The 12500-nt window shown below is 43.6% G+C and overlaps 1 protein-coding gene and 2 long non-coding RNA genes across 3 annotated transcripts in view; all 3 read left to right on the plus strand.

The window, feature by feature from the left end:
* Positions 1-12500, plus strand: part of LOC134444448 (disintegrin and metalloproteinase domain-containing protein 11-like) — a 100897-nt gene that overhangs the window by 18848 nt on the left and 69549 nt on the right. Inside the window, exon 9 of the mRNA XM_063193798.1 lies at positions 10074-10148. Within this exon, the coding sequence (XP_063049868.1) occupies positions 10074-10148 (75 nt within the window). The remainder of the gene's footprint in view (positions 1-10073; positions 10149-12500) is intronic.
* LOC134444449 (uncharacterized) lies at positions 221-491 on the plus strand. Its single transcript, XR_010033978.1, has 2 exons — positions 221-351; positions 459-491. It is a non-coding gene; the product is annotated as an uncharacterized LOC134444449 (long non-coding RNA).
* Positions 8288-8557, plus strand: LOC134444450 (uncharacterized). Its single transcript, XR_010033979.1, has 2 exons — positions 8288-8417; positions 8525-8557. It is a non-coding gene; the product is annotated as an uncharacterized LOC134444450 (long non-coding RNA).

Here is a 12500-nt window from a genome sequence, read left to right on the forward strand (position 1 = left end):
ACAAATAAAGATGTTTTATTTATATTTTGTACTTGAAAATATTGCACATTTTGTATGACGATTATGACTATTAAAATTATGTTTTATTATGGAGAAAGATTGTACATTGAATGTGAAATGCACTCAAACTCCCACGATGCATTGTAGATGATGATGTCACTTCCTCTTCAAAGTTAATGAATGAAGGCTACTACTAGCGTTGATGTTTTTTGGCATGGAGAAAGGGTAGCGTTTGTTTAGCTCCCACAACTTTACCTCAAGTGTGTCTGAAGCACAAGGCTTCATCAAGTTTTACTCTAAGCTGAAAGTTGAAGTCAACATTTTCCTCTTGGTCTATAACCCGGCAAAGTGGTATGTTGTATTTTATTTTATCTTCTATTTTTATAACATTGGAGTCTGTGTGTGTGTTTATGGATATATGAGTAATGTTGTTATGTGTTTGTCTGTGTTTGTGTCAGTTCTACGGTGTACAATAAAGAAACACATCAGTACGAGAACCTGGTCTTGGCGTTAATACCGAGGGGAGAAACAGTAGAACACTACGGTGAACGCGAGGACTGAAGGACGAGAAGCAGCCGAGCTGAAACGCTGTGGTGGATGTCGTGGCGAACGGAACAAAGGACGAGAAGTCGCCGACCCTGAATGCGTTTCGTCCGGCAAAGGAGTTCGGAAAGAAAGACGGAGTAGTTCCACAACTCGACTGCGTGGATTTCGGTGCGGGCCCAAAGCAAGGAGCACACAGCAAGGCAAGCAAGGAAACGCTTAAGGTTGGTGGTGCCTTTGAAGTTGCACAGTGTGTGTGACTTGCCCTCAGAACTGTCATCGTCTTCTACCCGCGGAGTTTAAAGGATTTATGAACGTTTCCATTCATCGAACTGTTTTGAAGAGTAAGCTGATGCTTAAACCAGCACTTGAAAGTTATCACGTGAAGTTTGCACAGGTTGAAATTGCTGTTTGCACAATTCTACATTGCTATATTTGTACAGAACTTCGTTTGCTTGGATTCTTAAATTAATGTGTTGTGGCCTATTGCACATTGTAGCCATTTATGCATGTTTGCACTGATTTCCTTGAACCTTTTGACGTGTTGTTTTTGTTTTGTTTTTTTTTGCTTCATCTAATCCTCTGAGTGATGTTTGGGTGTTGCCTTTGCAAATGAGTGCAGTTATTGGTCTGGACCTCTAGGCTACACTTAATAAGTCTACAGTTTATACCATTTAAAAATCTTATTGAAGCTTACTGGTGCTACATAGGCCTATTTATGCAACAATATAGGCGTTTCTTTCAAATTACTTTATTTCATTAATGTATAAGTAGCATTACAACAAGATAAAATGTCACACTCAAGGGAAATAACAATACAAAACACACAAAATGGAGACCTTCCTGACCAAGACGATTCTAGAAAAGTTGTAACTAAAGATGACATTCAAGCAGAAAACACAGAGGCTCCCGAACCTAAAGAGGAGGGCGGCGACGCCACAGAGGAGGAGACAGAGGAGCCACTTAGGAGGAGCCAGCGTCCACGTGTTCTTTCAGAAAAAGGAAAACAATTACAAGAGGCCAAACTGAAAGACTTGCTAAAGACATTTGATCGCATGTATAAACGGTGGAAATATCATATTAACGGATTAAAGAGAGCAATTAAGGGCCAAGAAGACTCAGACTTTATTGTGAGCAACAAAATGATTTAAATACCACCTATGAAAGAATCCGAGCCATTTCAGTACCTGACCATGAACTGAGGAGAAGGAATGACTGCTGCTGTGCTATAACTACGGCTGCAAGGGAAAAGGCCCTGTGTTTTATCACTGCTACAGGTAACCCAGATGACATACCCTGGCCTGAGGCTGATTCTGTGTTCGACCCCACAGAGTCCAGTGTCCGCTCTCTGCGATTGTGCACAACCTCCAGAGTTTCTAGCCGTGTGTCCATCAAGCCTACACAGGAAAAGCAGCAACAAGCTGCAGCCGAGGTGGCAGCAACACATGAGGTTCTTAAAATTATGAAAACCCAGCATGAATGTGAAGAAGAGATCAGAGAACTGGAAGCAGAGGAGAAGAAGATAACTGCACAGCGAGAGGCAAAGGAACGTGAAATGGAGGCAGAAAGGGCAAGGGAAACGGCTGTGTTTGTAACAGAAAGTGCGGCTAGAAAAAGAAAGTTGGAGGAAAAGAAAAAGGAGGTGGAACGTTTAGAGGAGTTGAAAAGACACAATGCTGCACAGGCCAGACTTAAAATTTATACTGAGGAAGACCTGCAAGAACACGCTGCATCAGTCCCGCAGCACACACAGAGCATTCATGCTACTGTAGGCACCACATGGGATCCTGCTGCCTACTCCTCAGTTCCCTTGCAAGCCCAATTAAAAAAGCCTTCTTTCACGCTGCTACCTCCTGTAGTTCAGGTACAAGACCAACCTACTTCAGTACTTCAGCACATACCGAACAGTCATGACATTGTAGGCTCCACATTGAAACCTGCGGCCTACTCTTTTGTTCCTTTGCCAGCTCCATTAAGCAAGCCTTCTTTCACCCTGCCACCTCCTGTTGCCCGCCTACAAGACCACCTTAGTTCAGCACCTCAGCTTATACAGAGCGCTCATGCCACTGCAGGCACCATGTTGGATCCTGCGGCCCGTTCATTTGTACCTGTTCAAGTTCCAGCAAGTTGGCCCTCTGCTACACTACCACCTCCTATGGCTCTTTCACATGGCCACAGCATTGAAACAGCAGCACCTGCCTGTACAGCGGTTCCTCAAGTTGACATGCAAGCCACCTCTGCTGACTCCTCCAATGACCTTGTACGGATGCTTGCTGATGCAATAGCAGCCAACAGAATTCCTATTCCGGAGCCTGCTATCTTTTTTGGAAATCCTTTACAATATACAGACTGGAAGATGTCCTTTAACACACTTATCCATCGTAAGAACCTACCGGCTCAGGAAAAACTCTTCTTCCTGCGAAAGTATGTAGGAGGAGAGGCCAAGCGTGCAGTTGAAGGATATTCTCTTGTCGGAACAGAAGACGCGTATACAGCTGCATGGAGCATGCTTGATGATCGTTTTGGAAACCCTTTTGTTATTGGCAAGGCATACAGAGACAAAATTCAATCATGGCACAAAATCTCCTCTAGAGACGGCAAGGACCTCCGGGAGTTTGCAGATTTCCTGACCAGTGTCACAACAGCCATGTCTCATACTCAAGGTTTGCAAACATTAAACGACTGCGTCGAGATTCAAAAAATCGCTGCCAAATTGCCAGACTGGTTGAGTTCCCGCTGGAACCGAACAGCAACGCTGTTTCAGTATGAACACAAGGTCTTTCCTGACTTTAAGTTATTTGTTACGTTTCTCAACACAGAAGCCAGGATAGCTTGCAATCCCATTACGTCATTCCAAGCACTGAAAGAGTCAGAGCAAGAAAATTATAGACCAAGTGATTCAGATCACAAGCTTCACAGATACCGCAATGCCTCTGCGAAAACTCTCTCTACAAGCTCAAGTGAAAAGGCCAGTTATGTATGCAAGTTCTGCAAATGGTCTGGACATTCTCTGAACAAATGCAGGAAATTCATGGAAATGCCAGTTGAGGATAGAGTGAAGTTTGTGCAACTAGAGAAATTGTGCTTTGGCTGTCTTAAGGTTGGACACAGCTCCAAGGCCTGTGCTGCAAGAAGTGTCTGTGAGAGGTGTGAGAAACGCCATCCAACTTGTCTACATCAAGATCGCGAGAAGAGCACAACATCTCAATCTCATCAGCTGCAGCAAGCGGTCAGTGGGGAACCTGCTGAAAGCAAACATGAGCAACCCAATGAACATGTAGAGGTACAGCAAGCAACTTCAAACAGAGTCATCCAGCAGGACAGAAACACCCACACATCATCAATTCTCCCTGTGTACGTGTCATCAACAGCTAATCCTGAGGAAGAGATTTTAGTGTATGCTTTGCTCGACACTCAGAGCGACACTACCTTTATTCTGAAGGATGTAGCTGACCTGTTGCATGTAGAGAGAGATCCTGTGAGGCTCAAGATTTCGACAATTACATCGAGATCGATGGTTGTGTCAAGCAGCAAGATGCGTGGCCTACAAGTAAGAGGCTTGATGTCTGATGAGAGAATCAATCTTCCAATAACATACACAAGAGAATACATACCTGCCAATAAGTCTGATATACCCACCTGTAAGACTGCCAGGGGTTGGCCTCATTTGGAACACCTAGCTGACAAGATACCGCCTGAGCTTGACTGTGAGGTTGGATTGTTAATCGGTTACAATTGCCCCCAAGTTCTGCTTCCCAGAGGCGTGGTGAGTGGAAAGGAAGGCCAACCATTTGCCCAGAAGTCAGTGTTGGGGTGGAGCATCATTGGCTACAGCAATCTGGATAATGATTTAGCAGATGACATTGGAATCAGTCACCGAGTCATCTCAAGAGAAATCACTCCAACACCCGAGCCACTTAAGTCTGAGGTCCACTTTGTGTATCGAACTAAGGTGAAAGAAATGCTCACTCCAGCAGACATACTGAAGATCTTTGAGTCTGATTTCACAGAGAGCAGTGGAGAAGATGGAGTGCTGTCTCAAGAAGATCTTCGTTTTCTAGCCAAGCTGAAAGAGGGCATCAAGCAAAAGGATGACGGACATTTTGAAATGCCATTACCCTTTAAGCAGGACAAGCCAGCACTGCCAAGTAATGTAGCTTGTGCTGAACACCGTCTCCAGTGCCTAAAGAGACGTTTCAGGAAAGACGAGCAATACTGTAAAGACTACAGGGCCTTCATGACAGACATCATAGCTCGTGGCGACGCAGAGAAGGTTCCTAATGAGGAGATCAGTAAGCAGCCTGCTTGGTACATCCCACACCATGGGGTTTATCACCCTCAGAAACCGGGCAAGATTCGGGTGGTATTTGACTGCTCTGCGAGATTCAAGGGCATATGCCTGAATGAACATCTTTTGACTGGACCAGATCTCACAAACACCCTCATAGGAGTCCTGTGTCGCTTCCGCAAGGGTCAAGTTGCCATCATGTGCGATGTGGAACGCATGTTCCATCAGTTCCATGTTGCCAAAGAAGACCAGGATTACCTCCGCTTCTTGTGGTGGGAGGGTGATGAGTTGGAAGCACAGCCATCAGTGTTTCGTATGCGAGTACATCTCTTCGGTGCTGCCTCTTCGCCTGGGTGTGCCAACTTTGGGCTCAAGCATCTTGCTACTCAAGGTGAGGGAAAGTTCAGCCAAGCTGCAGCAAGATTCGTCCAGCGCAACTTCTATGTTGATGATGGATTGACAAGCGTTGAAAGTGATGAGGAAGCTGTGCAGCTAGTGAAAGACGCTAGAGACCTCTGCAAGTCTGGTAACCTCCACCTGCACAAGTTCGTCTCCAACAGCAAGCAGGTGATCGCATCATTGCCAAGAGAGGAATGTGCGGAAAGTGCTGCAGACTTGGATTTTGATCTAGGCCAGGCTAAGGTGGAACGAGCACTTGGAGTGCAGTGGTGCGTTTCATCTGACACATTCCAGTTCAGAGTAACTGTTAAAGAAAACCCATTCACTAGAAGAGGTGTTCTCTCCACAGTAGCGTCAGTGTTCGATCCACTAGGGTTTGTGGCACCCTTCATTCTGACAGGGAAAAAGATATTGCAAACCATGTGCAGAGATAAAGTAGGCTGGGATGAGCCACTTACAGAGGAGCTGAAGCCGTGCTGGGAGTTATGGCTCAGAGATCTTCAAGACTTAGCCACAGTTAAGATATCACGTTGCTATGTGCCACCAGCATGTAAGGATGTTCTGAGTTATGAATTGCACAACTTCGCTGATGCTAGTGTGTTTGGTTATGGAGTCTGCTCTTACCTTAGAACAGTGATGAAGAACAGAGAAGTGCATTGCTCACTAGTTATGGGCAAAGCAAGAGTGGCCCCAACGAAGGTGACAACGATTCCCAGACTGGAGCTTTCTGCAGCAGTTGTGGCCAGCAGGATCGGCGACCTGCTTCAGAGAGAACTGGAGTTGGATGAACTCAGTCAATTCTATTGGACAGACTCAAAGGTTGTTCTGGGCTATATTAACAATGATGCAAGACGGTTTCAAGTTTTTGTAGCCAATAGAATACAGCAAATCAAATCCAGCACAGAGCCTTGCCAATGGAGGTATGTGGCCACAGAACACAACCCAGCGGACCATGCATCTCGTGGGCTCACTGCAAATGAACTTCTCAAGTCCAACTGGTTCACTGGACCAAATTTCCTGTGGCAAAGAGACCTCCCTGAGGAGGAGATCAAGGGAGAAGTCTGTGTTGATGACCCAGAACTCAGAAGGGCCCAAGTCCTCACGACAAAGGCAACTGAGCAAACACCTCTGTTAAGCCGCTTGCAAAAGTTTTCAGACTGGGGAAGAATGATCAAGGCCACAGCCAGACTTAAGCGTCTTGCAAGGACTTTGAAAGGACTCAAAGAAAGCTCAGAGTTGACAACGCTGGATGAGAGGAAAGATGCTGAGCTATTCATCATTCGTCTGGTTCAAGAAGACGTGTTCTGTGCAGAAATCAAGGCTCTTAAAGAAAAACAGGAAGTTACGTCAACTCAAGCCTTCAGGCTGCACAAGTTACACCCATTTGTGGACAAGCACAATATCTTGAGGGTGGGAGGAAGACTGACTAAAGCAACACTCCATTCCGACGTTAAGCAACCTGCTATTCTCCCAAAGGGCCATCATGTCTCTCGGCTTCTCATTAAACATTTTCATGAACAAATTTGTCATCAAGGCCGTGGTATGACGATGAATGAGATCAGGTCTAAGGGCTTTTGGATTCTGGGATGTAGCAGTGAAGTGTCTTCCATCATATACCTGTGTTTGAAGTGCAGGAAATATCGCAAGAGCACGCAAGAGCAAGTCATGGCAGATTTACCCCCTGAAAGGTTAGCGGCTACTCCTCCATTTACTTATAGCGGCATGGACTGCTTCGGTCCCTTCTATGTGAAAGAGGGAAGAAAGGAGTTGAAAAGATATGGCCTCCTGTTTACATGTATGTGCTCAAGGGCAGTTCATATTGAAGCACTTACTGATCTCAGTTCAGACTCATTCCTGAATGCATTGCGCTGCTTTATCTCCATTCGTGGGAATGTCAGGCAGCTCCACAGTGATCAAGGCACAAACTTTGTTGGCGCAAAAAGAGAGTTCCAAGAACTCATGAAAGGATCCACTGAAGAGCGCATGAAAGAGCTGGGCTGTAGTTTCATTTTCAACCCGCCCTCCTCCAGTCACATGGGTGGAGTTTGGGAGCGACAGATCCGAACAGTGCGAAGTGTCTTGACGGCCATCTTGGATCAGTCTGGCAGAGCCTTGGACAGCTCATCGCTGAGAACATTCATGTATGAAGCAATGGCGATAGTGAATAGCCGACCTTTGACATCTGAGAATCTGAATGATCCATTAGCACCAGAGCCATTAACACCCAATCATATTTTGACAATGAAGTCTGAAATAATTGCCCCTCCTCCTGGAGAGTTCTCTAGGGAAGACCTTTATCTGAGGAAGAGGTGGAGGAGAGTTCAATATCTAGCCAATGAGTTCTGGCGCAGATGGAGGAAAGAATATATATTGAACTTGCAACAAAGAGAAAAGTGGTACAAGAACCGCCGGAACACAAAAGTGAATGACATTGTTTTACTGCAAGATGACCTAGCCCCACGAAACCATTGGAAGCTGGCCAAGGTCGTTGAAGTCTTTCCAGGGTCAGACGGCCGGGTCAGAAAGATCAAACTTTTAGTCAGTGATGCAACATTGAATGATAAAGGTGTACGCACCACTAAACCTGTGTATCTAGAGAGGCCCATACACAAAATAGTCTCCTTACTTGAGTCAGAATAAGATATTAGTTTAATCAAGGTGATTAATTCATTACCTATCTTTCATGCTTATGTGTAGTGTGCGTGTGGGTGTGGGTGTGTGTGTGTGTTGGTCGTGTGAACTTACCTCTGCGGTTCCATTATCTCACGTTGTGTGATGGTGGGAGTGTGGCTGCAGCCATAAAGGCTGGCAGGATTTTTCTTTTTGCACATTTCATGTTTGCACAAATAAAGATGTTTTATTTATATTTTGTACTTGAAAATATTGCACATTTTGTATGACGATTATGATTATGTTTTATTATTATGGAGAAAGATTGTACATTGAATGTGAAATGCACTCAAACTCCCACGATGCATTGTAGATGATGATGTCACTTCCTCTTCAAAGTTAATGAATGAAGGCTACTACTAGCGTTGATGTTTTTTGGCATGGAGAAAGGGTAGCGTTTGTTTAGCTCCCACAACTTTACCTCAAGTGTGTCTGAAGCACAAGGCTTCATCAAGTTTTACTCTAAGCTGAAAGTTGAAGTCAACATTTTCCTCTTGGTCTATAACCCGGCAAAGTGGTATGTTGTATTTTATTTTATCTTCTATTTTTATAACATTGGAGTCTGTGTGTGTGTTTATGGATATATGAGTAATGTTGTTATGTGTTTGTCTGTGTTTGTGTCAGTTCTACGGTGTACAATAAAGAAACACATCAGTACGAGAACCTGGTCTTGGCGTTAATACCGAGGGGAGAAACACAAACAGTGACTGTGTAATACTCCAGTAATTAAATAAGATGGCTGGTCTTGTTTTCAACACATCAGTTGGACTATTGCTGCCCCCAAATGGAAATACTTTCAGAAACAAGGTAGTGACACGCTCAACAACTCAGTTCAGGTAAGGCAAACCTTGTCTATTAGCAGCTCGCTAGCTATCTAGCCTGCCTGCTGCCATAATAATCGCAGATTCTGGTCCTGGCTCATTTGTGTTAGCTTTCTATTTCCCTTCGTCTCAGCCATTGTGATCAAGCAGTTCTTAGCCAGTTTGTTCGTAGCAGTAGTAGTTTGTTAGTTTGCTGGTCGTGGTAGCTGTGAGAATATTGGCGTTCACTGCAAAAAACAGTTGGAAAATGGCAGCTTGAATACGGATGGGGCAATGCTTGGATATAAGCGCATTTGATGGCTTTCGGTGTTTTCTGCCGCAATTGTGCGTGTGGTAGCCTACGTAGGCGATCATCTCGAGAGAAAAATATCAAGGTTTGAACGAGAAGTTGTGTTGTGTGGCTTGTGAATGGCTCCAGCAATAGCCCGTCAAATGGGATGCTTCAGAGCCGTCTGCTTGCTTGCGCTTCGGATGCTCGATCCCCCCGTTCCCCAGCTGAGCTGACATTATATTTCCATTAATTCCTGTTTACTTGCACTGTTCACTTGTTTGCAGTGCTTTACACGGTTTGAGGAAATTAAATGATTGCTTTGTAATCGTCCCACTACCGGTTTGTTATGTAGGCTATGGATGATGGTGACGATGTGTGCATGTCTGTGTGTATCGTCGTGAGCACATTGAAGAGTTGGTGCCGAAAGCTGTATTGCCGTCGAGTGACGGACAATCTCCGTGTGCAGAGCTAATGTGTGTGTCTGATCTTACGTCATTTAACAGAGTTGGTGGGGGTGTTTAGCTGTTCATGCACGGTCATGTGCAGGTCATGCAAGTGAGAATGTAAGCTCAGGAATGGTGAAATAGCCTATTTGACCGGCATGTTATTAAAATGTACGGAAGATGAAAACTCGGCCGGTCACTTTGGCCGGCAGATTTTTTTCCTAACGGAAACCCTGGTACACATACACACACCAACACACCAACATACACACACACACACACACACACACACACACACACACACACACACACACACACACACACACACACACACACACACACACACACACACACACAGACACACACACACACCACCACACACACACAAGCGCACAAACACACATACACACACACAAACACACACACACATACACACACACACACACACACACATTAATACACACACAAACACACACACGCACAGACACAGACACAAACACACACACACACACACACACACACACACACACACACACACACACACACACACACACACACACACACACACACACACACACACACACAAACACATTAATCCACACACACATTAATACACATGTCTTTGTCTCCCTCTGCAGGCCAGAAGGGGGCAGCGCAACGTGGTGACAGAAACCAAATACATTGAACTGCTGGTCGTCAACGACAACGACTTGGTGATTATTATGATATTATTGGTGTTTTAGTAGAGTTATGAATCATTAAGTGGGCTAGGGTTAGTTACTGAATCATTAACCCTAAAGCGACCGACTGGGGTCATTTATGACCCCGGGCACATATTTTCATACACCATTTCTGCAATTTTCATCAGAAAAACGTATCCTTCTAGGAGTTTGTCAATACATATGTTGTGCATGTTGTGAATGATTTTTGTGATATTTGGACCATCTATATGGGATTTATAATCAAAACACCTCTGGGGTCATTTATGACCCCGAGAGGATCCATGAGATACTCAACATTATAATGTCCATTGTTGTTGTAATTTTCAAACTCTGGTTTCTGTATTTTGTGTCTTGGGGCAGACCATGGTCAGTAGACCTAAAACATTCATAATATGAACAGTTATAGTATTAAAATATAAATTAAATAGGGCACCCCTGCGATAGCCAATGAAGCATATTGTGAGGGCACCCAGGTAGTATTTCCTCTGTTTTTGCTCCATATTTCTTTATATCATGGCACAGTGGTCCTAGACACATGATGAGAATATGAAATGGAAGTCATCCTGATGAACAAAGAGGGAGGAAACAAGTCATCAGTGTAGAAATCAATGGCGTTTTTTGAATTTTCCTTATTATATGGCTATACAAAGGCTGAAGCATCAGTTGAATCATTTCTTTGCTCTAATACATATGGCAGACACCTTTTCACAGCTACAATGTCCAGAAAAGGTTTCAGAGAAATTTTGAGTGTGCTTAAGGCTATATGTTTGAGACATGGTTTTGTCTATGTAAATTACCATATTCTCTGATCTTGTGATTTCATGAACCCAGAAATGTTGAGTACCCTAAAGTTTTATTGCAGAAATATCATCTATGGGCCTAATGGATAGAATTTAGCTTGGTTTCCCAAAGTTTCACTTTGAGCAATTCTCATAATTAGCATAAATATACTGTATTATTGTGGTAAGACTACTACAAGTGAATAGGCTAAAAAATGTAAAGGATAGATATCACCATGAAGCTTTTTCAGTTGATTACTGATGATGAGAGAAGAAAAAAATGTATTGGATGTTTTTTGTATTTTGATGTTTACATATGCAAATGAGGGCATACATCATATTTAGCATATACGTATGTAAGTTTGACTATTTTTTAGCAAAACAATAAAATGTTCAAATTCACATTTTTTTGCTTTAGATGAGGGACAAGTATGTGCAAGATGTAAATAAATTTGAATGAACCCCCAAAAATTTTTTATTTAGTGGTAATTCTATATAAACTCCTTGGGGTCATAAATGACCCCACTCGGTCAGATTAGTCGCAAAAACAGGCCGGACGCTTGAGGGTTAAGTGGGCTTGGTGATTATTATGATATTATTGGTGTTGTAGTAGAGTTACTGAATCATTAAGTGGGCTTGCCCCAGCAAGTCCCACTACCAGTAATCAGTAAAGTCAAGTCCACTTACTTGCTTGCTTGCTTATCTTGTGCAAGCCTGGAAAATTGAAAACCTATCTCCCTCTAGGGACTATTGAGATAGAGACACCATTCAAACACTAAAACGACCGGCTCAGATGGGAGATATAATCACGGACCTAAGTATCAGTATTGTTCCTTCCTTATCACATACTACGCACTTTACATTAGCACAAATTACCTACATAATGGCTGTGTCTCAAATCGCGCACTTGTGCACTTCGGGCACTTCGGGCACTGTGTTTCAGTGCCTAGGGCGCTCACGCTGAATATGAAAGTGCCAGGATGATACCCCAACAATGGCGGTAAAATGCAGTGCTTGAATGATGGACACTGCACGCACTAAACGGCGGCCATGTTATCAATGACACGAGGAAATGTGGCATTCAGTTCAGTAGAAGATTTTTGTCAACAGTCTCCTAATTCTGCAAGTAATGTTGATGGGACACCAACCTTTTCATGCCAACCAAAGTATTCTATGTGTGATTGTTGTCCTTTGGAGTGAAGGACATGGAAATACAAGCAACAGATGCTGTGCATTGTAAACAGTAGCCAACTCGGTAACACTTTATTTTAGGGACACATCTATTAGCACTAATACATACAATATTAATGCCTGTGTAAGTAACTTGTAAGGCATGTACTAAGCAAAATAAGACGGTTGTTAAGCATGTATTCACAAATGTCTTGTTCATGCCCAATTAGGGATGTATTACTAATATAACCTTAGTAAGGACCAGTAAGCCTATATTTCTATTTATTAGTAAGTAGTAAGTGGCAGAATACAATGTGTATAAGCTCCCGACACACTGTGTGAACAAACCCTGAACAGTGTGAAAACAGATGCGGAATAAGGGTCCCTATTCTAA

Source organism: Engraulis encrasicolus, unplaced genomic scaffold, assembly GCF_034702125.1.
Source record: "Engraulis encrasicolus isolate BLACKSEA-1 unplaced genomic scaffold, IST_EnEncr_1.0 scaffold_56_np1212, whole genome shotgun sequence".
In the NCBI taxonomy this organism is placed as follows: domain Eukaryota; kingdom Metazoa; phylum Chordata; class Actinopteri; order Clupeiformes; family Engraulidae; genus Engraulis; species Engraulis encrasicolus.